Source organism: Myxocyprinus asiaticus, chromosome 5 (genome assembly GCF_019703515.2).
Source record: "Myxocyprinus asiaticus isolate MX2 ecotype Aquarium Trade chromosome 5, UBuf_Myxa_2, whole genome shotgun sequence".
Lineage (NCBI taxonomy): Eukaryota > Metazoa > Chordata > Actinopteri > Cypriniformes > Catostomidae > Myxocyprinus > Myxocyprinus asiaticus.
In genome coordinates, this window is record NC_059348.1 from 12061787 (window position 1) to 12086573 (window position 24787).

A 24787-nucleotide genomic window follows, 5' to 3' on the forward strand; every position below is an offset into this window, starting at 1 on the left:
AATGAATGATTGGCTCAGTAATGGGGTGTATTCGTTCAGGAGGTCCAACCAATGATATGCTCCTTCACAGTCCACCAGTGCTCGAATTGAGGGGGGGCTGGGGGGATCCGGGACCCCCTCCACTCGCAGTCGGGAAGAGAAAGCTTCTTACCGACCTTTTTGAGGAGTAATTTTCTCTCTCTATATATCTTTCTATTATATCTATCCACTCCATGTCGGGGCTTTTGTATTCCTTGCATAAATTGGAAACATTTAGGCTTACTCATTTTTCATTATCAATTGGCCTGGTTCTACGGGGGTGCTAGAGATCGCAATGAAGATGAGTGACAGCTTTTTAGTGATTATAAAGGGAGCGCTCGTTGTGTGCTTTCTATGCTATTTATAATCCATTCAGAATTTGTATAAAACTTGTTTTTCATGCTGCTAGGAGGAGGACCAACGGCCACGTACACGCTGCAAAGTTTTGGGAATTACATCCGCATATAAATGCGGGATTCACTCTTGAAATAGCAATGACTGACATATTGATAACCATAGCATTGTTTGTTCTTGAATAAAGCAGCCTTTTTGACTGAAGTGGTTGAATAGTCTGCTGACTGACTCACTCATAACAGTCCCTTGCCGCCACCTACTTACGTAACAATGTAACTGCACTGAAATCGTTGAAAAATCCCCACCAACACTAACACACAGACTGACAGCCTGTCTTGTCACAATTTATATTTTTAATATCTAATAAACTAGTTTCATGCATTTAAACAAGTCTTTTGGAACAAACGTTATTATCACAAAGTGTCACATCAATCATCCAGTTGTTTTTAGGGTAGTAAATACTACATTGGTAAATAATGCTAGAATTATTCTGTTGAATGTACACTACTGTTCAAAAGCTCAAAAGTCTCTTCTGCTCACCAAGCCTGAATTGATTTGATCCAAAATACAGTAAAAACAGTAATATTGCGAAATCTTAGTAAGTCTGGAAGCCATCTGATTATTTTCTACTGTTTTTGAGACATTTCAATGTATTTTGAAGTCACATGCTTTTACGGGTCTTCAAGTGCCTTATATGTAGTCCCCTGGTATATTTGCCATAGTTGCCCTTTTGGGTCTGCTTCTTTGTCACCCTCTAAATCCAGTATTACTTGGAGTAAGCCATTTAAAAGAAGAACAGTAGCTTATCTCTCTTTGTTATATAACACTGGACTGAAAATGTATATATTTTTTTATTCTTTATCAACACAAAAGCCTGTTCCTTTATGTAAGCCTGTTTTTAATAAATAGTATATAGTTATGCATATTATGATCAAAAAATATATTGTATATTTTGTATAAATTGTATATTGCGAGACTATAGTTATGGTGGGAACCCCCCATAAGACTTGATTCAATTCGAGCACTACAGTCCGCTCCCGAATGCTATTGGCTCACGCTAAAGTCAGCCTTTAAAAGAAACGCAAAGGAAGACAAATGGAATTTGCATGTGTACAAATGTACGAAGACACTTTAAAAATAGAATTTATATACCATAACTGTTTTCACCACAAATGGCAGGTCTTATTTTCCCTATATTTTGTCAAATGCTGGGCTTAATTATCACCAAGATGTGACAAGTCTCTAGTTCTTGGGCGAAGGAAGAAGTGGGGCCAGGTGAACAGTCAGTTTAAATCTTTATTTTAACATGCTCCAGTGTATCCAAAAGCTCCTGCTTTGCAGCAGACAAACACACACACACAGTCAGGATCGTGTGTCGCTCTCTCTCTCCTCCGGCGGCCTGGATTGCCCTTTAAATCCCTCTCTGCTCTCACTGCAAACACAAAACAGCTGTTAGAGGTGATTTTCCACAGGTGTCAACCCTTACCGTACTCACTCTCTCGGCCTCACTCTCCACAGACATCGCTCGGCCACGCCCCCATCACCACATGATCCACTTCGAACTTAAATGGCTGGAGAGCTAGATGTAAACGGGTGATCCGCGCTTTGGTATCCTTCATGCATTGGAGCCACTGGAGTGGGGTGTGGTCCGAACAGAGGGTGAAAGCACATCCCAACAGATAGTACTGGAGGGTGAGGACCACCCACTTGATGGCCAAACACTCCTCAATTTTGCTTTACTTAGTCTCTGATCAAGTGCTTGCGACTAATGTACAGCACAAGGTGTTCCTCTCCTTCCACCATCTGGGACAGTACTGCTCCCAACCCCCTGTCCAATGTGTCAGTCTGCAAGATAAAAGGTAAAGTGAAGTCAGGAGATTGTAATAACGGCCCACCACAAAGTGCAGCTTTCACTTGTGTGAACGCCTGCTGACACGGCTCCGTCCACTCGACCGGACCTTGTGCCCCCTTTTTAGGAAGATCAGTCAGCGGGCTGGTGACGGTCGAATAATTAGGCACAAACCTCTGATAATAGCCAGCCAGCCCCAGGAACTGTCTCACCTTCTTTTTGGGCTTAGGTCTCAGGCAGGCTGTAATCACTGCGATCTTATCAATTTGGGGCCGCACCTGTCAATGACCCAAGTGGAAGCCCAGATACCGTAATTCCACCCATCCAATTGCACACTTCTTAGGGTTTGCCGTGAGTCCCGCCCATCTCAGCGACTTCAGGACAGCCCTCAGATGCTGCAGGTGCCGCTTCCAATCATTACTGTAAATAATGATGTTATCCAGATAAGCAGTGGTGTAAGCAGCGTGTGGTCTGAGGATTCTGTCCATGAGCTGCTGAAACATAGCCGGGGCCCCAAACAAACCGAAAGGAAGGGTGACAAATTGGTGTAAGCTAAACAGTGTGGAAAATGCTGTTTTTTCAGGGGACATGGGAGTTAAAGGGATCTGCCAATATCCTTTTGTCAAATCCAGTGTAGAATAAAAGCAAGCCGTGCCTAACCGATCGAGCAGTTCATCAATCCTAGGCATCGGGTATGCATCAAACTTAGACACTGCATTGACTTTTCGATAATCCACACAGAACCGGACTGAGCTGTCATTCTTTGGAACCAACACGACTGGGCTGGCCCAGTCACTGTGGGATTCTTCTATTACCCCATATCCAGCATGGCCTTTAATTCTTCCCGAACCACTTTTTTTTGTGTTCGGGTAAAAGGTAGGGACGACTACATACCACTAACCCTGGGGTTTTTTTCGATATGGTGATCTATGAGATTCGTACGACTGGGAAGAGGCGAGAACATGTCGGAGAATTCTCCTTGCAACCTGGCAATCTCCGTGACTTGTGACGGTAATAGGTGGTCTCTGCAAGTGACTGGGGAGATTTGATCAGTGGCTTTTAAGTTCACCTCTGGTCCGAGCTCCTCCCTCTCCAGAACCACTGTCGCCAAAATCAGAGGGACTGCCTCTCTCCATGGTTTTAGGAGATTGAGGTGGTAAATCTGACGTGCTCTGTCTCTGTCCGTTCGTTTAACCTCATAATCGATTTCCCCGACTCGCCGTGTGACCTCAAAGGGCCCTTGCCACTTGGCAAGTAATTTAGAACTCAATGTGGGGAGTAACTTTAGCTCCCCGTGCAAATCACGTAGCCAAGTACCCCTATTATACAGCCGGCTTTGACATTCTTGAGTCTGGAGCAAATTCTCCTGTGTTAATTGCCCCAGTGTGTGGAGTTTTGCTCTCAGGTCAAGAACGTATTGAATTTCATTTTTGCTGTATGAAGGTCCCTCCTCCCAATTTTCACATAGGACGTCGAGCACACCACACGGTTGACGCCCGTACAATAATTCAAATGGGGAGAACCCCGTGGAGGCTTGTGTGACCTCTCGAACTGCAAATAATAGGGGCTCAAGCCACTTGTCCCAATTTCGAGCGTCTTCGTACACAAACATATGAATCATATTTTTTAATGTCTGATTAAATCATTCGACCAAGCCATCCGTTTGGGGTGATAAATGCTGGTCCAAATCTATTTAATCCCCAAAAATTCGTACAGTTCATGCAGTGTGCGTGACATAAATGTCGTGCCTCGATCAGTGAGGATTTCTTTCAGAATCCTCACTCGGGAGATTATTCTGAAGTGTGCCTCTGCAACACTGTGTGCTGAGATGTTGCGATGTTGGCACTGCTTCCGAATATCGCATTGCATAGTCCACCAGAACCAACACAAAACAGTTCACCAGTTGACATTCATGGCATGCCGCACACCACCTGCGGACATCCCCGTGAATGCCGGCCAATAGAAATGGGCCATTAGATGGTTCAGTGTTTTTTCCTGCCCTAAGTGACCACCATCGGATTATAATGAGCAGTCTGGAATATCATTTCCCAACGGCTCTTCAGTGCTAACAATTGTGTTGTATCTTCCTTTGTCTGAGCATCCTGTGTCACTCGATACAACGATCCTTGATAATATAAAAATATGGATTTGCAAGTGCAACATCTGGCTGAAGGCATTGACCATCAATCACTTTCACGTGGTCAAAGGCGTGCCTAAGGGTCTTGTCTCGCAACTGCTCCAGAGGGAAATCCACTAGTGAATCCACTCAGGGCTGGTGAAGCCGAGACTTCCCCCTCCTTTGCGTCATCCTGACGCGGAGCTGACGTAGATGGCCCTGGCTCCTCCTCCCCAGCCAGTGAATCACAAACCACACACCGAGAGACTTTATTACAGGATCCATCCACACAAATTTCCCTCAATAACATAGTAATTCATACCCATGATTAGTGGATGCATGAAGTGGGGACTAACCGCAGCCTCGACACTATGCTTTTGTCCCCGAAATTGAATGATGACCATCACTAATGGGTAATCGTTAATATCCCCATGCACACACCTTACCTTCACCCGCCGGCTTGTATCCAAAGCCTCGGAATGAATCAACGCTTTGAATGAACCAAGGCTTGATATGTACCCCCCTTTATACGCACCGGTATCTGGTACGTTCCTGCTCGATCAGGGCGGCAAGTGGTATGTCGGGGACCTGGACCAATGTCTCCACCTCCAGCAGACCAGCCCAGACTTCACACCCACACCCGCAACAGCGGATTCACCAGCCTGTGGAGGAGAACAGAGAGGATTAGGGGAAGCCAACAGGATGAACAGCCCACGGGACCGGGAAACGGGTTTTGGTACAGGAATTTCCCGTTTCCGGGGAACAGGAAGGGGATGAGGGGGAGGGGAGGAGGAGGGAAGTGAGAGAGAGAGAGAGAGAGAGAGAGAGAGAGAGAGAAGAGGGCTCACCGGCCCCCGGATATGCTGCCATATGATCCTCAGCCAGCTGGACCACCCCAACCAGTGATAACGGTCCGTGGCACTGGACGCACTCCGCTGTCCCTTTCAGTAGCCGGGCGATGTACTGCTCCAGTAACCCCAGATCGAGTAGCTCCTCGGCATCACAATCTTCAGCCAGCATCCACTCTCAGCAGGCGTCACGGAGCTGCCAGGAGAAGGCGAATGGGTGGCCGTGCTTCCCAAGCGTCAATGTCTGGAAGTGCTGGCGATGCTGCTCCGGGCTACAGCCAACCCACTGCAAGATGTCTCTTTTCAGATCCTCGTACACCAGGAGGTTGTTGACCGGAAGCTGATGGGCCACACGCTGGGCTTCCCCTGTCAGCAGCTGCAGTAGGCGGACCGCCCACTGGGGGTTTGGCCACTTCCACGTCTCCACCATCTACACCTTGAACAGCTCGATGAAAGCCTCAGGGTCATCTCACGGTCCCATCTTCACGAGTGTGGCTGTAGTCACAGTGGAAGATCCCTCCTGACTAAGCTCCATAACATCTGCCAGTCCTCCGCTTGAGCCTGGACTAGCACCTGCAATTGCCACTCCTGTTCCATGCGTAGTTCAAGCAGGGCCTGATGTTGAGCCTGGTGGATGCCGGCGAGGGTCTTGAAGAGCTCGGCCAGTGGCGAGGACTCCATGACGACATTTTCTTCCTACAAACAAATTCCCAGGTTTTGGCACCACTGTGACAAGTCTTTAGCTCTTGGACGAAGGAGGAAGTGGGGCCAGGTGAACAGTCGATGTAAATCTTTATTTTTACACACTGCAGTGTATCCCAAAGCTCATGCTTTCTAGCAGACAAACACTCACACACAATCAGGATCATGTGTCACTCTCACTCTCCTCCAGCGGCCTGGATTTCCTTTTAAATCCCTCTCCGCTCTCACTGCAAACACAAAACAGTTGTTAGTGGTTATTTCCCACAGGTATCAACCCTTACCATACTCACTCTCTCGGCCTCGCTCTCCACAGGCATCGCTCGGCCACGCCAACATCACCACACAAGAAAAAGTTCTAGAAAAGTCTAAACATTGTACACTGTGTATCAAAGCACAACATTTCCATCTGTAATTCATGTCATTTTAATTGTACATCTTCAGTCATTTTTACACATTCATAAATTGGGGATCATGTTTTGTGTATACCTATAAACTTGTCTTAAGTGCTTTTCACCCCTGTCTCTCCTTGTTGAACTTGATTGACTCACATGCTGAACTGAACGAATGACGTGCCTCCATCTCATTCAGTCGATCAGCAGATCTTCGTTCACGAGTCATTCGCGAACGGGTTTACCAGAATATTCAGTTTGTTCACAAACCACCTCTCATCTCGTTCAGACTCAAATGACCGACTAGTTCAGTGATGGGGTGTATTCCTTCAGCGGGTCGAACCAATGATATGCTCCTTCACAGCGTGCTCTCAAATGCTACTGGCTTGTGCTTTTACAGGCATGAAAAGCAGTCTAGCTCATTGGCTTCAAAAGGGAAAGACGTCAGTGAATGAAAAATATGAGTCAGAGTATGGAGTTGAACGAGAACGATTCGTTCATTTAAAAGATTCGTTCAAAAAGACCAATTTGTTCATGAACGAAACATCACTAATGCGTGCAATATGATCACTGATCCCTCGATCCACGGCCTAACTTGGAAGGCCGACACAATAGTATTGTGATGTGCTTTCAGTATGTGAACTATTTTCAGAGCCCTATAAACATTTGAATGGAGTTTCTGGAGAAAATTATTCACTTTCCTCTTGGTGTGAATAGACCTGAAAGTACTGAAGGACTAGACCACTCAAAAGACATCAGTTGCCACAGGAAGTAATTTCCCAGTCTATTCTCTAATGGGACATTTTTACACCAAACTAACACCCAAGTAACATTAGCATTTCTCACATTTTGGCTGCTTTTTCCTTCATCTAAAACTGGATTGGTTGCCTTTAAACTACTCTCAAACCTTGACAGATATGTAAGGTATTGTATTTCTTTAACTTAACTCAAAAAATTGTAATGTGTTATATTTTGTTTAGTCCTCCTAATAGCAACACAGATTATTTTTTTTAACAGCCTTTCAAAAATGGTTTTATATGCTGTGGTTTATCTCTGCAACATAAGACAACTCTCCTGAGACATCAAAAATTACCCGTTCCTGGGGGGCCTGTGTAGCTCAGTGGTAAAATACACCAGCTACCACCTCTGGAGTTCACTAGTTCACTAGTTTGAATCCCAGGGCATGCTGAGTGACTCCAGCCAGGTCTCCTAAGCAACTAAATTGGCCCAGTTGCTAGGGAGGGTAGAGTCACATGGGATAACCTCCTCGTGGTCACTATAATGTGGTTCTTTCTCAGTGAGGCGTGTGGTGAGTTGAGCTGAGTGTGGTTGCCGCAGTGGATGGCGTGAAGCCAGTCTCAGACACAGAGGCAACTGGGATTCATCCTCCACCACCCAGACTGAGGCAAATCACTACACAACCACAAGGACTTAAAAAGCACATTGGGAATTGAGCATTCCAAACTGGGAGAAAAAGGAAAAAAAAAAGAATTCCCTTTTCCTTAAGAAAGATGCCCTGTTTACATTGTGAGCATATGTACCCTCAAAGGCCTGTGCACCATCATGTTGACGGCACCCTATTAAAAGTCAGTTCTTTATTTTTATTACGAAAAATGCAACGTAATTCAAAACAGTCAGAAAACAAGATGACACAATTGTATCACAAATGCGAATCTGGCTCATTCTTGTTGACCGCCAACTCACGAAGATGAGTGCCAGCATAGCGTGGATCGGCCTCCAGTCTCTGCTGAAGCTTCTGGCACAGTGCAGATAACTCTGAGCTCCTGAGTGCTGGAGGTTTTACAACCCACACTAACCTTCCCTCAATGACGGCGGCGTCATCTTCATCTGACATGAGGTCTATTGTTGCTGTCTGCCACAGTGCTCTTTCTTCATCTCGTTCGTTTCTATGACTGATGACCTGGTCTCCAGCAACTGCAAAATATAATTTAACCACTGAAAAAAGATATTTACATATAATACACAGACAAAATAATAACTGAAATAAATTATCCTGTTCAAATGTTTACAATCTCTTAAAACGTGTTTTATAATAAAGATTTTTATATTAGAGAAATCGGATGATGTGAAATACAATGCTGGCAATAAATACGTCTTACCCGGTTTGTGGATCACATTTATGAGAATTGGTTTCAGAATTGTTTACAGCTTCCTGTAAAATGGAGGGGGAAAAAAACAAACATAAAAAATATATCTGTCTTCGATAGGTGCAAATGTTTGTATGGCCACAAACATTAAAAACCACAAAAGATCTTCTGGGAAGTTTTTAATTTCTTATAAAAGATCAACTTTACACTAAACACAGCTGGAAACCCACACGGACATGTGAAAAAGGGACACTGTGTACAGTGTAGTTACTATGTAGATTACTTAAAGCAATGCTCACACTACGTGCCCTTTTCTTCTTCTTTGGACCATTTGTCGGCTCTTCTGGTTCTTGTTTTCTGTGCTGTAGCATGTCCACTTTTGTTTGCAGCATGTCCAGACGCTGGAGAGCTTCTTGAAGAAGAGAGTTTTGTTCTGCGAGCTGATGGAATAAATTATTCAGACCGCAGATCAGCTGCTGTAACAGCTCGTTCACATTCACTCGACTCGATGGTGGATGTTTTACTGCATAAAATAAAACCATTTAAAAGAATAATTTAGAGAAAAAATATACAATTGATATTATGTCAACAGAAAATACATTTAGAGGTGAAGCTGGCAAAACAACATAGTCTTCAAGCAAAGTTTGAAAATTTGCATGTGCAAATGAGGTTTAAGAGCTATTTAAAGAAATATTTACATTTCTGTTACTCACACAAAGTTATCATGTGGCTTCAGAAGTCGTGTACTGTACTACTTTTTACATGTTTTCTTGTCATTTTGATACTTGACAGCCCCGTCCCTATTCAGTTTCAATGTATGGAAATGGATAGCGTGAATATTGTGCAAAATATATTCCTTTGTGTTCCACAGAAGAAAGAAACACCATAAATGACACTTTAAAGGAATATTTTGTGTTCAATACAAGTTAAGCTCAATCGACAGCATTTGTGTCATAATGTTGATTACCACAAATAAATCATTTTGACTTCCCCCTCCTTTTCTTAAAAAAAACAAAAAAACAGTGAGGCACTTAAATGGAAGTGAATGTGACAAATTTCTGGAGGGTTTAAAGCAGTGGTGTAGCCAGGGGTGGGCCGGGGTGGGACTGGGCCCTTCCAAATTAGACCCAGGCCCACCCAGAATGTTAGAGATTATTTTTTTACTTCAAATATATATTTATAAAATATTTTTTAAAAAAGCATAAATTCTGCTTTCTGAAAGTGTGAAAGAACTGTTTCAATGCGGAGCCTTTCTGTTGCTAAGGAACATTTTTAGAAAAATACATTTTGACGAACATTTTGCCCATCCATTTTTGTTGAGGCCAACCCAAAAGTCATTTCCTGGCTACGCCCTTGGTTTAAAGGCAAAAATGTGATGCTTATAATTTTATAAAAGCACTTACATTAATTCTTCTGTTAAATCTTGAGTATTATTTGAGCTTTAAAATAGTTTAAATCGTCATTTTTATGGTCGTTTCAGGGTTTACATTGTGTCATAATGGCAAGAATCTTGTATCATTATACAGGCCTATAACTTTTCACATTAAAGGTTAGTAAGCGATTGTATCACACTAAAATCATGTAAACACATGTTTTGTTCATGTCTTGTGGCTATAATTTTGAAACAGGGAGTATTTTAATGTTTACAGACTGGCCCCATTGACTTCCATTGTAAGTGCCTCACTGTAACCCAGATTTTTGCTCTTTTTTTTTTTTTTTTTTTTTTAAGGAAAAGGAGGGACAAGTCAAAATTATTTTTGTTGTATCCAACATTATGCCATAAATGCTGTCGATTGAGTTTAACTTGTATTGAATCCGGCATATTCCTTTAATTTGGGGATTCACTATTCAGTAGACAATAAAATAAACAAGGATTTACCAAAGGCAACATCATCATGTTCACGGTCCACACTTTTCACTGTAAATGCTGATGGATCCTGTTCTGCATCATATGCCTTGTTTTCTGTCTTTATGTTGTCTGTGTGATTTTCAGGTACAGATGTGTCATTTTTAGCAGCTTTCATCTGAGCTCCATTGTGATCAATTACTTGTTTGAGACTATAAAACTGTGTGTGAGAAACGATGTCCTTACAGTGCTTGCAAAACTGCTGAGATCTCTTTTTCGCATTGATATCAACTGCAGTTTGTCCCTCCATTCTGACAGAGCACTGATAATTATAATAACTTAAAGGATTTTTGCACAATATACTGTACTGTGCAAAAGTCTTAGGCACATAAGATGTTTCACAAAAGCATTTGTCTTAAGATGATTATTTATATCTTCAGTTTTAATGTGTCAACAGGAAATATAAAGGTTAGACTCCCAAACATTACTTTTGCAAATAGAAAAGATTAGAATAGAAGAACAGGGAGCCCTGCAACAGATGTCATGGCCCACACAGAGCCCCCCACTGAACATCGTGTCAGTCTGAGATTACATGAAGAGATAGAAGCAATTAAGACAGCCTAAATAGATAGAAGAACTGTGGTGAATTCTCCAGGAAGCTTGGAACATCCTATCTGCCAACAACCAAGAAAAACTGTGACCAGGTGTACCTAGGAGAACTGTTTTTAAGGCAAAGGTGGTGACACCAAATATTGATTTAGCTTTTTTATGTTTACTGGACTTTGTATGACATTAAGTGATAAATGAAAACTATTTATGTCATTATTTTTGAAGACATCCACACTATGCCAACAAGTGATAGTGACGGTACGTTGATTTTAAAGTTTTACTGTGAACACACAGTGATTATTTTATTTCTGTGTTTCTTGTGGGATACTGAATGGTTTTAAAAGTAATGAAAGTGTGTTTTGTATTTGTGTATAGACACAGATGGGCATGAGGCTGATGTGGGTTCATTCAGTGGCTGCAGAACCACCAATGCCAAAAGAACAAGAAGAAAGAAGTCTTGATTTAAATCAGTGCTGGAAATATTTTCCAAGACAATGTCTGACTGTCAGTCTAGAGACAGAGAGTTTCTGCTGAAGATGCAGGAGGTCCAGCACACTCATGAGAAGAAGCTTTTCGGCATGATGTTGAACTGTATTGCTGCTCTGACAGGACACGCAGCCCTTTACCACTGGTACCACATGATGCCACCATCTCAACCTGGCACCTCATTCTGTCCGCCGCCACTTAATGCACAAACTTCACAGGAGTATCCACACTGCAGCACACCCGAGATGGAGTCACTTCTGCCAGCACATAGATGACAAACTATCATTTGATTTTGACTTCAAGTTGTGTTTCTCAAATGTTTAAAACAGTTGGTCTTATTAAAAAAGAACTGCATTTTACACATTCAACACTTCAGTTTCATTTTGCACTTTAAGCAGTTCAATTTAGAAGATTTTTGGCTTTAAGATGCCTGTGTACTTTGTGATGTCTCTTGTTTTATTTCTTTTTGCACTCCTGTCTGTTTTGTAATATAAAGTCTTTTCTCTTTTTTTGTCCCTCATGTTCAGTTGATTTGACTTCCTTTCTGTTTAGGGTCCTAGAGCCTCCAATGCTTTATATGTAAAATAAAAAAAAAATTAAAAAAAAAAGAATCAGAGTAATTCTATAGTAACTTCTCCCCTCAAATGCTCTTTAACTGGTTATAATGTTATCTTGACTTCATGAAAAACTAAACAAAATCTGTTTCTGTCATAAAATCCTCAAAAAGTGAAAACCTATACTTTGTGCAGGCTATTTAAAAAACAATAGGAACTGATTACCAGTGTCCCCTGTTTATTTACAAGTGGGGCTTGTGGTGTCTCTCACCCCATACAGAACAACAAAAGTTAAATGGATAGTTCACCCAAAAATTATCACTACCTGCTGGTCGGGGCTGTTCAAATGAGATAGGAAAACAAGACGTAAATATTTATCTATTTTTCGCCCACACCTATCATATCTCTTCAGAAGACATGGATTTAACCAGTGAAGTTGTATGGATTATTTTTATGCTGCCTTTATGTGCTTTTTGGAGCTTTAAATTTCTAGCCACCATTCACTTGCATTGTATGGACCTACAGAGCTGAAATCTTCAGTCAGCCACATCTGGGATATCATGAGGGTGAGTGATTGATTAGAGAATTTTCATTTTGGGGTGAAATATCCCTTTAAAATTCCATCAATGAGGATTTAAGATAAAAACCTATTTTTCTGTCTTTATGTAGAAGATTTTCATTAATGGTCATGACGACTATACGAATTGTGAGCTGTGGTGTTGTGCTGTGTCAGCGACCACTCTCCTTGGTTTTGTTCTATTGACCAATAGTTGTATTGACCAAATACAATTAGATTGATTCATAGGTAAATGGAGGCTTGTTGTGGATATTGCAATGCATGTCTGCAAAAACAATGAGCTATTTAAAGAAATATTTACATTTCTGTAATATATATATATATATATATACACACACACATACATACATACATTTTTGGCATGGAAAAAACGTTTCAAAAACAGTTTTGGTGTGACCATATAACAAAAAGAAAATACTGAAGTATTTTTACCCTCTTTTGTTTGTTTTTGTAAAAAAAAAAAAAAAGTTTTTTTTTTTTTAAGTATCCTAAACATCTCTGACGCGCAGTATTGTCGTATGATCATGTACTGAATATCGTGCAAAAATCCTACACGTCAAGTATTCTAATTGGCTGTGGTGAAACACACTTCCTATATCAATATACTGCGCTGTAAATGACAGCAGTGAGTAGTGGGTTTTGACGTAGCTGCGCCTATGTATTCAATAAGGAAGTTGGAGATCCCGGTAGTTCCCCTTTACTACAAGAGAACTATTACATATATTCGCTCACAACTGAGCACTTGTCCATCGCATGTTTAATCAAAACCGGTCTTTTTTATTTTTATAGTTTCCCCCGTTTTGAGGCGAAATTCATCCTTATATTTTCTGAAATAACCTAAAATCCGACAATGGATAGTGCTCACCTGACTGAGGACGAAATGGCTGAAATAAAGAAGGAAGTGAGTATCATGTGTATGAAAGTGTGCTAAAGCCGCTGCAAACACGTCCGTGAGTTTGGCAGATAAACAGATTGAGAGAGTGATTGTTTTTCATTTGGAAGTGTACGTGAGCTCAATACACAGATGCGTGTAAAAGACTACTGTAAAGAATAAGCTCATCAAAATGATGTTTAAAGAGCACATTTAAACCTGCGGTTGATACATTAAAAAGAAGAATCTGTCCGCGGCCCACGGCTGTCAACCAATCAGAAAACTTGACGGTGGCTCTCTGCCAATGGTGACTTTGGGATGGTACTTAACTGTTGGTACAAACGTTGGCTAATGATGAAAGTGTTTGTGGAGACGTGGCTTGAAACGCAACATTATTATTATTGCTCATGCCCCATGACAATTAACCATGATTTTACTACCATAATCAGAGTTTAACTTTGGTATCTGTAGAAAAACCACATACCACATACCACAAAACTTACTACTGCCTAATAATACAATATTGTATCACTGATTTTACTGTATATTACAAAATACAGTAAAATCATGGCTACTATATGGATACTACAGTATTACTGTAGTCAGACAATGGTTAATTGTTTCGAAACTATGGTTTTCACCAAACAAACCATGGTTACTACAGTCATGGCTACTAAAACATTGCTATGGTAAAACCATGTTTAATTTCATAAGGGTGCTTAGAGTTAGGGATCTGAACAAAACCTTCAACCCTCAAGTTTGTTTTTCCTCCCCTTTAACTCCCCAATTTGGAACGCCCAATTCCCAATGCGCTCTAAGTCCTTGTGGTGGCATAGTGACTTGCCTCAATCTGGATGGTGGAAGGCGAATCTCAGCTGCCTCTGCATCTGAGACCTACAATACGTGTATCTTATTGAGTGTGTTACCGTGGAGACCTAGTGCGTGTGGAAGCCCACGCTATTCTCCACGGCATCCACGCACAACTCGCCATGTGCCCCACCGAGAGCAAGAACCACATTATAGCGACCACGAGGAGGTTACCCCATGTGACTCACTCCATGTGATTTAGTTGCTTAGGAGACCTGGATGGAGTCACTCAGCACGCCCTGGATTCAAACTCACGACGCCAGGTGTGGAAGTCAGCGTCTTTACTTGCTGAGCTACCCAGGCCCCCATCAACCTTCAAGTTTAAAGTAACTCATCCTGCACGGTTTGTGCTATGGACATGAATGATACCTTATATTATCAGGTTTTTTGAGGACATGTCTATTACTTTTCTAAGCGATCAAACTTGTGATTTACGACTCAGACTTATGACCTGGCAGACAAAGAGAGAAAAAAAAGTCTAGTAGAAATACACTGAAGGAGGGACCCAAGCCATATTTAGAACCCAGATACTGTATCTTAGAGACATCCTTCCTGAACACCTTAATAATGATAGACCGAAATATCTGCCAGGGCGATTAATCGGATGACATGAGTCCATTTTGTGATTATCAGCAATGGCCAATAACCATGTTCGATGTCCCATTAACAAGAGTGTTAACTTAACCTTGTGTCAGTTCCAAAATCTACCAGAAGATTTGTCAATGAACACTTTCTTATTTCACTTTTCTTTCTTTTAGAGTTTATGCAAATGTCAGTAAATGCTGCATAAAATAAGTGTTTGTTTCACTTTAGAAATTTTGTTTACATCTGATTTGCTGTTTTTTTTATTTTTTATTATTGTTTTATGTACATCAGCATTTACTGTATATCAGCCATCCTGCTCTCTAGAAATCGGCATCAGCATCTGCCATTGAAAAACTCATTTCGGTTGACCACTACACCTAACTTACCTTAGCAACCACACCCTAGCACCACTCACAATTTCTTCAGAAAATTTAAAAATGTGACATATTTTTGTAATTCCATTTCATGCTGCTAGTGGCGTTGAAATATTATTACTTTATGAAATATTAGATGTAGATAAATGCACATACTGTTTTAAGTTGGCTGCAGGTATTCCACCTCGGTTTTTCTTTGCCATTGTAGGCCATAGAGAGGTTGCGGCCATACCTTGTTGATAAGATAATTGCTGAGCGACACTTCGATTACTTGCGCTCTAAGAAAATCCTGACCAGAGAAGACACGGAGGAGATCAGCTGCAGGACCACAAGAGGGAGACGCACCAGCAAGCTGCTTGACATCCTTGCAGAAAACCCCCGTGGTTTAGACGTGCTCATTGAGTCCATTAAATGGGGCAGAACGCTTAACTTCATCATAGCAAAGATCACAGATGAAGTGCAGCGTGTGAAAAATGAACGACTGGAGGCCCTAAAAGGTAAAGAAGAACATATATTGTTTAGCACTAACAGAAACATCTCCCAAAGATCTCAGAGCCTTGAGACTTTTGTCAAGCAACAGAAGTTGCCTGGTGGGGTAAAACTCACGAAACATTGTTCTACAAATCCATAAAAATAAAGTGTAATTTATGATATTGGGGTGCAATATGACAAGGATGTTCTTCATGAGATTCAAATCATGTTATTTGACATTGGTTTATTGACTTCCCTTACATCAGTGTTTCTTGTTATTCCTCTCATCACGTAAGGGCTCCCAAAAAGTTATATTAAATTTTTATGTATTGTAGCAGGGTCCTCAGCCAGCTCAGGATACTCCTGCACAAAGGTAGCCACAAGTGACCTCTCCAAGATGGACAACAACTATGACAAGTGCTCCACTATATGTTATCACCCTGATGGGGAAAGAAGTCCGTCCACCTCTGTCGCTACAGAATCCTTTAACCTGCGCCATGGATCAGGCAGAGGGAATGAAGCTCTGTCGCCCTGTGGAGGTACTGGCAGCATGAATGTGTCAACCACAACATCATCAAGCCTGCCCAAACCTGGTGACCCTGGAGCTCCAGCACTTCCCGAGGAGCTGGAGGAGGAGGAGGTCCAGGACATTGATACCGGTGTTTGTGGGAGCACAGGAAGCAGCGGAGATGCCAATTTCCAGCCGCTACGCTCACGTTCTTTGTCTCCACAAATACCATAGCTTTATTCCAGTAACAGTCTCTTTATATATTTAAATGTCACAAGTTAAAACGATGTCATGGAGTTTGTGACAATGTTATTATACTGTCAGACTTGGGGAGAAGGGTTCCTTCAAGATCTTTGAAATAATATGTAAAATAGTAACAGCTGGTTGTTAATTAACTACTTAAAAGGAATGGGTATTTTTGTCATTTTTGTTTGCTCGAGTACAGAACAGAGAAATTTACTGAAAACTCTGGGGCGAAATCATGAAGCAGTTGCACCACTCTGTGCTATTTGCCCAGCGCAATAAACATTGTGCTATTACCGCCCAAGGAAAACAGGTGGTAAGGTGAATTTAATTTTAATGAAATGTTTGTGTACATTTTAATTTGCTCATGGCAGCAGTAATTTATCAAACAGTGAAGAAGAGCGTTAAAACCTGGCATATGTCCAGATGCGCTACGTAGTTAAACACACTTTCGGCATGTTAAAGAGATGATTCAGGTGTCTGGATCACCGTAGTGCAATGGTGCTGTTCAGACCTGGTAGAGTGTGTCTGATGCACACAAATATGCAGCGCTTTTTACCGGGTGCAATTCATTCTTTGTAAATTCCACTCTCAGTTGTCCCAGTTGAGTGCACTTTTAAACATTTTGGTCTGTACATGTTTGTCAGACAGACATTTTTGACCACATATTGCTACGTGGTTCTAAGTGCCTTGCACCATGGTTATCGCATTTTTAAGTTTACAATAGTTCTTGTAATCAAACTTTTCAAAACACATCTTCAGACCCTGTTCATTTCAGAATTCTGCTGCTGCCCTGGACAGAAAGTCATCATGTTGTGTTATAATGTAAATTGCTGCCTGGCCAAATGGAATCCCCCAAAATGATGGTTTAAATAATAAACCATCATTAAAAAATGAAATGTTAAAAATGTTACGTGCCTTTTTGACACTTGCATACAGTTGTTACTGGATTTTGATTAGTGTGTAAAGATTGATATTTTTCTTTTTCTTTTTCTCCCCAATTTGGAATGCCCAATTCCCAGTGCGTTCTAGGTCCTCGTGGTGGCGTAGTGACTGGCCTCAATCAGGATGAATCTCAGTTGCCTCCACGTCTGAGACCATCAATCTGCGCATCTTATCACGTGGCTTGTTGAGTACGTTACCGCGGAGACGTAACGCGTGTGGAGGCTTCACGTTATTCTCCGCAGCATCCATGCACAACTCGCCACGCGCCCCATCGAGAGCGAGAACCACATTATAGCGATCATGAGGAGGTTACCCCATGTGACTCTACCCTCCCTAGCAACTGGGCCAATTTGGTTGCTTAGAAGACCAGGCTAGAGTCACTCAGCATGCCCTGGATTCGAACTCACGAATCCAGGGGTGGTAGTCAGCGAAAATACTCACTGAGCTACCCAGGCCCCCTAGATTGATCATTTCTTAGTAACGTGGTACGCGTGCTCATCCCTATTATTTAACAACTGGTTAATCACAGAGCCAATCCAGGATGATCTGAGGTATGTTAGAGTTGCACAAAAGCATAATTCCTTTGAAGTCGGGTACACATTGTACTATTTATGGTCCTTAACGATTGTTGCTTGTCAGACTGTAAAATATGACCCCAGTGAGATCTTTGGCACACTCTGCAACATTGTGTCAGACTGTATGATACACATTGTAGTCAAAACCTCTGTCCCAATCGATAGCGTTTACGGCCCCTGCACACTTGCTACGAAATCAAAGAATTAACGGGTGTGATGTCATTTAGAACAAAATCTGGCCAAAAAGTAGGGTTTTTTTTTAGTTGTTTTATTTATTTTTTTATTTTTTAGGTCGTTCAGAACAGCTCACCAGAGCGAACTTTCAGGAAAACTTCTTACCGGCTGCTAAACACCTTCTTACTGCCATTGGTCCATATCATCGTTAGGTGTTTTTGGTCAACAAAGGGAATCAAATCTACTCAAATACTCTTAAATGCCCATTCACTCATGTGCCATCTGCAGCTGAAAGCCATTCACACGTCTGCCCAAAGTAAAGTGTGCCTGTCATTATTCTACCCATTAACACCCATCTTTGCAGTAGTATCAGTGTCATCATAAACTACAATAACAGTGTAATCAGCCCGTATTATGGCCATGTTTTAGCGCATTATCGCCATGAATGCCAAAGGTAAACATTACAAACATTGCCAAAACTTCGTTGGAGGCTAAGATTTATCGCAAAGTCAATTCATCGCCGTCGGTAAACGTGTCACACTAAGTAATTAAAGACTGACAGTTTTGCCCTATCACAAGAAAAATTGTTTACGATCCCCACAGTAAGTCTCAGATGGCAAAATCCTGGCCAAATAGTTAAACATTTAAAAACCCTGTTCCATTCAGAACGCTGTTGCTGCTGTACCATTATGAAGTAAATTGCTTTCTGACCAATCGGTTTTGCCGAAAATGATGACAAAATTGTGGCCAAAACCATACAGTGTGAACGACGCTTAACTCATGTCACCATTGGTTGCATTTATGTCTTAAATTTTGTCTTTGACTTTTAGGTTTTTTCAATGGTCAAGTTTTCAAATGTCTTTTATATCTAAATATTTGTATTTTTATCTAAAACACCATTGGGACATCAGTGCGACATGGATGAAACTATTCTCTTTACTCTGCAGTTGAAAGAGGGTATCACTGGCCACGTTCACACAGAAACAGAATGTGCTTCTCTTTCTTGTTTTATAATCTTGAATGTGGTTATGTTTACACACAATTTGGTTATTTATGAGAGTGACAACTACATTCTATAATCAAACTGACACTCTTAAATTTCCCTTTGTTATGGAAGTCACCATCTTTTAGTCACTGTCATTATGGTTACATGTGTTACTCAAGCTATTGTGAGAATAGAATGCGGGCTTGACTTCAGTTATATGCTCATGTAGACAGTATTCAAGCCGCTACTGTTAGCTGTTGTATGAACAGAGCATTTCTAGGCTCACACCTGTAAGTAATGTGGTTGTCAATCTCAAAGTCTGACTGTGGCCAATGTGAGAACATTCAAAGTGTCATTGTGCAAATGTAAAAAAAGTGAATAAAAGGAAATCTAGAAAATCTATAAGGAGCATCTTTTACAAGGGAAGAGTAAATTATTTTATTAATGGTAAGGTTTTACATGCATCATGTAAAGGCAAGTAGAGAGTGGCACTGGAGTAGCATATCAGAAATGTCTGACTTAGACCACTGTTTTCAGTGGATATATTTTCATAATACAGTTTACATAATAATCAAATCACAATATTAAAAAATGCACAGGCTTTGTTAATATAGTGTTTTGTCAACACTGTGTTCCTTATCGTAAAGTATTAAAGAACGGGAGTCATAAATCTCCTTTTTCAGTCTAACAGTTCTGTAGAATAGTCTCCTCTTGTGAAATTTAATTTACACTATGTTTACAGTATCACTTATTGACTTTGATCCCACAAAAATGTAATATTTGGGTTTTCAAATTTGATGGTCTTTTTTTCTTTGTGGCTAAATTAATTACTGTATATGCTGGAGAATGAGAGACTTTACCCCATCAAGGACATTATGGAAATATCATGCTTCATACTGATGGCCATGTGAACTTTAAATATTTAAATATCCTTTCGAAGGTCCATATCCATCATCTGCATAGGACCATAACTGACAGACTGAAAAAAAATGACATTTATTTTTACACAATTTTCCTAAAAGTGGTTGTTAAATTTGTTTAGTTATCCTACAATAAAGGCATAAAATCAGCTCTGTTTCTATGGACTGTCATACTGTAAATTCCAATTGGTTGAATAAAACATACAAACCGATAGACTTTAAAAACCAAGTAAGCATAATGATAAAGTGGACTAGGAATTACATGTCTTTTTACAAGTAAAAGTTGCATTTAATCAAAATATTTGAGGAAGCATGTTACCCCAAACTAAGTGAGTGTCCTTCAAAATGTGGTCTTCTTAAAAAGTGTACTTAAACATTTAACTTAAGTACACTGAAATCAGATCTGCGATTAAAGTATTATCAAAGAATATAATTTTTTTAATCATTTTATAGCAAATGGTATAAAGGGAAATTATAACGGACTCTAATGCTGAAGTTGCGTGCTGCAGAGAATGTACTGCATTCACGAAGACCCCTGTAAGGAGGAAGCGAGAAGCAGCTTTCCTGGTTCAGGTAAGGATTTATTTTCTCTCTCTGCAGCACAAATTACAGTCTCACAGTCTTCGCGTTATGCACTAAGTTAATCAATAATCACACACCGCTTCACAAAATAAACTCTCATCATTTGTAATAAAAACTCTGCTTCTTGCTCGGGTCTGTCGTGCCCAGGCTCTCTCTCCCTTCTATTTGCGGTGTGTCTCTATTTATGCCGCTCTCCCCGTGCTCACTGAAATTAGAGATAGGTGTTAGACATAATTTATCTCAGGTGTAAGCGCCCTTACCGCATTCTCTCTCTCCGGGGAGATGCTTGACCACGCCCCCGCTGCCACATATCCCCACCGCCCGACTCAGGCCGGGGCGGCATCCGGCCTGCCTACCACTCCCCCCCCATTCCTGGAAAGGAAGTTGGCGACAGCCATCTGCGCCCCCGGTCTGTGGACCACCTTGAACTTAAATGGCTGAAGAGCCAGATACCAACGGGTGATCCGGGCGTTAGTATCTTTCATGCGTTGGAGCCACTGGAGTGGGGCGTGATCCGAGCAGAGGGTGAAGGCCTGCCCCAGCAGGTAGTATCGGAGTGTGAGGACCGCCCACTTGATGGCGAGACACTCCTTTTCCACGGTGCTGTACTTAGTTTCCCTTAATGAGAGCTTACGGCTAATGTACAGCACCGGGCGCTCCTCCCCCTCCACCACCTGCGAGAGTACGGCCCCCAGCCCCCTGTCTGAAGCATCTGTCTGTAAAACAAAAGGGAGAGAGAAGTCAGGTGAATGTAAAAGCGGCCCCCCGCAAAGTGCAGCTTTAACTTGCGTGAACGCCCGTTGACACTGCTCCGTCCACTGGACCGGGTCTGGAGCTCCCTTTTTAGTGAGATCAGTCAGCGGGCTGGTGACGTCCGAATAATTAGGCACGAACCTTCTATAATAGCCAGCCAGCCCCAGGAACTGTCTCACCCCCTTTTTGGTCTTGGGTCTCGGGCAGGTCGCAATCGCCACTGTCTTGTCAATTTGCCCATGGCCCAAGTGGAACCCCAGATACCGTACCTCCACCCGTCCAATCGCGCACTTCTTCGGATTCGCTGTGAGTCCCGCTCGGCGCAGCGATCTCAGAACCGCCCTCAGATGTTGCATATGCCGCTGCCAATCATTGCTATAAATGATGGTGTCATCTAAATAGGCAGCGGCGTAAGCTGAATGTGGTCTGAGGATTCGGTCCATGAGATGCTGAAATGTAGCCGGGGCTCCAAACAAACTGAACGGAAGTGTCACAAATTGGTGTAATCCAAACGGTGTGGAGAAGGCGGTTTTCTCACGGGAAATTGGTGTCAAGGGGATCTGCCAATAACCCTTCGTCAAATCCAATGTCGAATAAAAACGAGCAGTGCCCAACCGATCGAGCAACTCATCAACGCGAGGCATTGGATATGCATCAAATTTAGACACCGCGTTGACTTTTCTATAATCCACACAGAATCGCACAGACCCGTCGCTCTTAGGCACTAGAACAACTGGGCTGGACCAATCACTGTGGGATTCTTCTATTACCCCCATATAAAGCATCGCATCCAATTCTTCCCGAACAATTTTCTTCTTGTGTTCGGGTAGTCGATAGGGGCGGCTACGTACCACGACCCCCAGCTCGGTCTCGATGTGGTGATGGATGAGGTTTGTACGTCCCGGTAGAGGGGAGAACACATCTGCAAACTCCTGTTGCAACCTAGCAACCTCCGCGAGTTGGCTTGGTGAGAGGTGGTCTCCGCAAATGACCGGGGTGAACTGTTTATATTTTGAACTCAGCTCCGGTCCGAGCTTCGCCTTCTCGGGAACTACCGTAGCCAACGTCACGGGAACCGCCTCCCTCCACAATTTCAGGAGATTGAGGTGGTATATTTGACGAGCGTCCCCTCTATCGGTTCGTTTAACCTCATAATCGAGATCCCCCACTCGTCGTGTGACCTCAAAGGGTCCTTGCCACTTGGCGAGTAATTTAGAGCTCGATGTGGGAAGCAATACAAGTACTTTATCTCCCGGTGCAAATTCACTTAGCTGAGTTTCCCTGTCATACAGTCGGCGCTGTCATTCTTGAGCTTGGAGCAAATTCTCCTGTGTTAGTTGCCCCAAAGTGTGGAGTTTTGCTCGAAGATCAAGAACGTACTGAATTTCATTTTTACTGTTTGAAGGTCCCTCCTCCCAGGCCTCTCGCAATACATCAAGCACGCCGCGTGGGCATCGCCCATACAGCAGCTCGAATGGGGAGAAACCAGTGGAGGCTTGCGGGACCTCTCGTACTGCAAATAACAGGGGGTCGAGCCATTTATCCCAATTTCTAGAATCATCGTGCACGAACTTACGAATCATGTTTTTGAGGGTTTTATTAAATTGTTCCACCAGGCCATCCGTTTGAGGATGGTATACACTGGTGCGAATCGATTTAATATTTAACAACTCGTACAGTTCGCGTAGTGTCCGTGACATAAATGTTGTGCCCTGATCGGTGAGGATTTCTTTCGGAATCCCCACCCAGGAGATTATTTTGAAGAGTGCCTCCACAACACTGCGTGCTGAGATGTTGCGAAGAGGCACTGCTTCCGGATATTGCGTTGCATAGTCCACTAGGACCAATACAAAGCGATGTCCGCGTGCTGATCGTTCTAATGGCCCGACGAGGTCCATTCCAATTCTCTCAAAGGGAACCTCGATCAGAGGGAGAGGGTGCAATTGCACTTTTGGGGTGGCCGGTGGGTTAACCAGCTGGCATTCGCGGCATGCCGCACACCACCTGCGGACATCGCCGCCAATGCCCGGCCAATAGAAACGGGCTATTAGACGGTTCAGTGTTTTCCTTTCTCCTAGGTGACCCGCCATGGGATTATAATGAGCCGCCTGGAATACCATTTCCCGACGGCTCCTTGGAATCAAAAGTTGGGTTGTATCCTCTTTGGTCCGAGTGTCCTGTGTCACTCGATACAACCACTCATTTATAATTGCAAAATAGGGGTATGAAGGGCGATGTCAGGCTGGAGTCGTTGACCATCGATGACTCTCACTTGGTCAAAGGCGTGTTTGAGGGTTTGTCTCGCGACTGCTCCAAAGGGAAATCCCCGTCAGGGAATTCCCTGAAAATTCCCTGAATTCCCTGGGGCTGCAGCCTCTCCCCCTCTCTCGTCATTATGACGTGGAGCTGTCGAGGACGGCCCCGGCTCCGCCTCCCCTGCCAGAGCATCACACATCACGCACATCTCCCTATTTTCGTACAGGACCCATCCGCGCAAATTCCCTTTAATAAAACTCTAAAATCAGGCCAATCAGTCCCCAAAATCAGCGGATGAGTGAGGCGGGAACTAACCGTGGCCTCCACTCTATGCTTTTTCCCCCGAAATTTAATTGTCAGGGTCACCACCGGATACTTGTGAATATCCCCGTGTACACATTTCACCTTCACCGTTTTAGTTGTGACCAATGCCTCGGGTTGAACCAGGCGTTGGTGGATAGTGGTTTGATTACAACCGGTGTCCACCAACGCTTGATGACTACCCCCCTTGACACTTACTGGTATCCGGTACACTCCGGCCCGGTCGGGGGCAGCCTGTGGGAGGTCAGAGACCCGCACCACCATCCCCAGCTCCATCAGAGGGCACTGATCTCGGAAGTGGCTCGGGTCTCCGCACCTCCAGCAGGCCGGCCCAGGCGCTACGCCCACACTTGCGTCGGCGGGCGCCCCCCCTGAGGGGGAGAGCGGTGGGGCATTGGAGTAGGGGAATGTGTCGCCTCCCACACCCGGGGAACTGGTCTCAGGGGCTGAGGTCCTCCTCATCTGCGTGGGGCAGGAACGGGACCTGGAGAGAGAGCAGAACGAGAGGAGAGAGGGGAGGGGGAAGGAATAGAGGGAGGAGAGAAAATGTAGGAGGGCTCTTCCGCCCTCGGGATCGCCGCCATGTAGTCCTCCGCAAGTCGGATAGCTTCCTCCAACGACGCCGGGCAGTGGCACTGGACCCACTCCGCCGTCCCTTTTGGCAGTCGATCTGTGAACTGTTCCAGTACCACCTGGTCGATAATTCCCTGGACGTCGCGATCCCCCGCTAGCAGCCATCTTCGGCAGGCGTCACGGAGCCGCTGGGCAAAGGCAAACGGGCGGTCGGAGCTCTCCAACTTCAAGCTCCGGAAGAGTTGACGACTTTCCTCCGGAGTGCAACCAACCCGTTGCAAGATGGCTCTTTTTAAATCTCCGTAGGCCAGGAAGCTCGTCGCTGGCA

At 43.1% G+C, this 24787-nt stretch overlaps 1 protein-coding gene and 1 long non-coding RNA gene across 3 annotated transcripts; one reads left to right on the plus strand and one right to left on the minus strand.

Annotated features, from left to right (window-relative positions):
• Window positions 1-1687: 1687 nt before the first annotated feature.
• LOC127440926 (uncharacterized) lies at window positions 1688-7024 on the minus strand. The gene is made up of 3 exons (XR_007897236.1): window positions 5186-7024; window positions 4873-4999; window positions 1688-2217 (listed from the first exon to the last, which is right to left on the minus strand). It is a non-coding gene; the product is annotated as an uncharacterized LOC127440926 (long non-coding RNA).
• A 6058-nt stretch (window positions 7025-13082) lies between these two features.
• LOC127440901 (B-cell lymphoma/leukemia 10-like) lies at window positions 13083-20123 on the plus strand. 2 transcript variants are annotated; one of them, XM_051697997.1, is made up of 3 exons: window positions 13083-13357; window positions 15362-15650; window positions 15960-20123. In XM_051697997.1, exons 1-3 carry the CDS (start codon window positions 13307-13309, stop codon window positions 16364-16366), a joined length of 747 nt encoding a protein of 248 aa, XP_051553957.1. In that variant the 5' UTR covers window positions 13083-13306; the 3' UTR covers window positions 16367-20123. The 2 variants fall into 2 exon arrangements, with proteins under 2 accessions (XP_051553957.1, XP_051553958.1); XM_051697998.1 differs by having other exon boundaries at window positions 15963-20123.
• The last annotated feature ends 4664 nt before the right edge of the window (window positions 20124-24787 follow it).

What these genes read in the sequence shown, in the direction of transcription:
- LOC127440901 (XM_051697997.1), top strand. Translation starts at nt 13,307, where the DNA reads ATGGATAGTGCTCACCTGACTGAGGACGAAATGGCTGAAATAAAGAAG. An exon ending in TGGCTGAAATAAAGAAGGAA is followed by an intron (nt 13,358 to 15,361) that starts GTGAGTATCATG and finishes TTGCCATTGTAG; the next exon opens with GCCATAGAGAGGTTGCGGCC. An exon ending in ACGACTGGAGGCCCTAAAAG is followed by an intron (nt 15,651 to 15,959) that starts GTAAAGAAGAAC and finishes TATGTATTGTAG; the next exon opens with CAGGGTCCTCAGCCAGCTCA.